The 2,616-nt window shown below is 39.7% G+C and overlaps 1 protein-coding gene across 1 annotated transcript; it reads right to left on the bottom strand.

Annotated features, from left to right (window-relative positions):
* Positions 1 to 1,039: 1,039 nt before the first annotated feature.
* On the bottom strand, positions 1,040 to 2,084 carry LOC121947537 (somatostatin-1B-like). Its single transcript, XM_042492619.1, has 2 exons — positions 1,818 to 2,084; positions 1,040 to 1,403 (listed from the first exon to the last, which is right to left on the bottom strand). Exons 1-2 carry the CDS (start codon positions 1,920 to 1,922, stop codon positions 1,176 to 1,178), a joined length of 333 nt encoding a protein of 110 aa, XP_042348553.1. The 5' UTR covers positions 1,923 to 2,084; the 3' UTR covers positions 1,040 to 1,175.
* Positions 2,085 to 2,616: the final 532 nt, after the last annotated feature.

The following is a 2,616-nucleotide window of genomic DNA, read 5'->3' as shown; positions in this document are numbered from 1 at the left end:
CTCAGCATGCAACTACAGCCTTGTCTGCGCTTTCATTGAAGTCAGATTCATATCAACACCACGTAGCTTTTTTCATGCTCATTTTTTCCACTGTTTTATTGTACAACAGGTTTCTACCTTTCAGTGCACTTTAACTGCTGCTGCTACTGAAAACACTGAGTGAATACGGGGGAAGCTTCCGATTTATTCACTGACGTAATTAACAACCTGTGATAAGTCACTGAAGCCTTTTGCTAGACTTGTGACTAGGAATTTATAAGGACCAAAGTCTGGCTAAGAATTAAACATGTGCAAACACATGTACATTACACCTTCACAATGCAGACTCTCACCACCAAGCATGTAGCCTTTATCTATAAAGCATTAAGGCAAAACGTAATTATTATGGTTTAATTTTGTAATTGTACACTTTAATTTAGAAATCAGTAATGGGCTTTTTATTTAAGGATCTAATTGTGGCACTTTTGTTCTAAATTTTGATTCTAAATTGAAATATTAAATGTTTTCTTGTGCAGTATGTCTTTCCCTGGAAGATTTTCTTTGCCTATAAACTAGAGATAGTTGTAAAGCAAAAAGTACAAAGCATAATGAGTAAGATACCCACATTATGAACTGCGCTCTGTTGCCTCTGAAGAGCAGCGCTGAGAAAAGAGAGAACTCTGATTGAAGAAGGTGAAAATTGTCTTGTCAGTGTGCCATTTACAACTGCAACTTATTTTTTTGTGGATAGAAAAAAAGCATACCCTTTCCACAATTTTTGTGAAGTAAATAATTTCTCCATCAATAAAAATACAGCCATCATTTTTGCATGAAAACCTACTTTGCATTTATATTGTTGAAGCAGTCAGAAAATGTGACAGTTTCTTTGTTTCCTCTTTTTTTGGACCAATTTACAAAAGCAATTAATTCCCTTCTCAAATGTTATATCCATGCTTTATTGTTGACCCTGAAAGAAACGGCTACATACATAAATACATACATTGTATACATAAATAGATACATAAATAATTAATATTCAAACAGACACACTGTGTCAGTGAAGTCCATAGATGCTGCATGTCTGACAGGTGTAGATGATTTTATGTACAGCTCAGATCTACTACAGTTCATGTGGAGCTGGCAGGGAAGGAGTATAGTAGGCAGGCAGAGCCGGGCTTTTTTTTTTTGGGGCACTGTTAGCACGAGGTGAAAGTTTTCCAGAAGAAGTTTTTACAGGGGGCTTTACGATCACGCTGAGGCAGTGATAGCCTGTTGTAGACAGCCCTCTCCTCCAGACGAGACTCAAGCGGCTCCTCGAGGTCCACAGGTGCCGCTTCTCCCGGCAGCATGTTGGTGTCCAGAGCTCCATCCAACAAGCCAGACACCAGCTTCAGGATCAGCTCCTTGCGCTCTTTACTCAGCTCCTGAAAAAAAAAAATCAGATGCATTTGTTATTATAAAACATATATTATAAAACTAGATAAAGGAAAGTGTGAAAATTCAACATCTTACATCTATATTACAGCTATTTTACTAGGAAGCTATTACTTATTTTTTTTACTTTTCACATTTAACCAAGTATAAATTAACAGGATGAATTAAAGACTGTGCTATCTTTACATTGAAAATGATCTAAAAATGCAAATTAGAAATACCACAACCTTTTAGTTTTTGTTTATTTCACAATCAACACTGATTTTAAAGTAATTCTTTAAAAAGCAAAAGCAAATTATTTAAACATGTTTCCTACAAGCAATGGGCATATCTATTGATTGTGAAATTAAAAAATAAAATAAAATTTCACATGAAACACACATGAGAAATAAAAATCTCCTCACCCTGTTCACATGGATGGAGCTCCTATCCTCCACAGGAAGCACGGCGGCTGCTCTAACGCTGAACAGGACCCCCATGAGAGCTGCTAACACCACCAAGAGCTGCATGCTGTGACAGAAGTGCAGGTGACGGACCAGAGCGACAGTCACAGGAGCAGGAGGCTCACAGAGATAGTGTGTGAGTGTTTGAGAGAGAAAGGGAGTCTGAGCGGCTCCGAGATCCAGAGGACAGTGGTGCAGAAAGTGCAGTGCAGTTGGTGGCAGCTGGTCACAAGATCTGGAAACCACTGATGTTTCTTCTGCTCTACCTCCAAAGTCCCTCACTCTTTTATACGCCTCTACCCCTGTCTGCCACTGACGTACAGGGTGGTGGGTGTATGACGGAGGGTGTGTGTGTGAGTGTGTTTCGGGGGGGGGGTGTGTGTGTGTGTATGTGAGCGTGGAAGAGGAGGGCAGATGAAGGGTTCAGGACAGAACAAATGGAACCGCTGAACACTTAACCTTTTTGACAAATTGGGAACATCTGCAGAGGGCGATGACGTCACTGCGCTGAAACTGGGTTTTGACATCAACATGTGATTAATGTATTGGCAGTTATGAGAGACAATCTCAAACAAGACCTCTTTACGCAGGTGCATGAACATTTCCACAACTCATCAACTGTGTGATGTACTCTGACTGTCCTTAACACTCAAAGATGAAATGGTCACATCTCCCTGCAGCAGTGATCAAAATAAGCTTAAGAAATCCAAACTGACCATAAGATGACTTATTATCTACACATCCTGGTGTTTGATGCTGT

The sequence above is a fragment of the Plectropomus leopardus genome, chromosome 8 (assembly GCF_008729295.1).
Source record: "Plectropomus leopardus isolate mb chromosome 8, YSFRI_Pleo_2.0, whole genome shotgun sequence".
In the NCBI taxonomy this organism is placed as follows: Eukaryota; Metazoa; Chordata; class Actinopteri; order Perciformes; family Serranidae; genus Plectropomus; species Plectropomus leopardus.
Note: the sequence above shows the minus strand (reverse complement) of the source record. Positions and strands in the feature narration are given on the sequence as shown.

Excerpts from the sequence above, each read along its gene's own strand:
- LOC121947537 (XM_042492619.1), bottom strand. The coding sequence starts at position 1,922 with ATGCAGCTCTTGGTGGTGTTAGCAGCTCTCATGGGGGTCCTGTTCAGC. Across the intron at positions 1,404-1,817 it reads GCTCCATCCATGTGAACAGG|GAGCTGAGTAAAGAGCGCAA; the intron begins GTGAGGAGATTT and ends TTTTTTTTTCAG.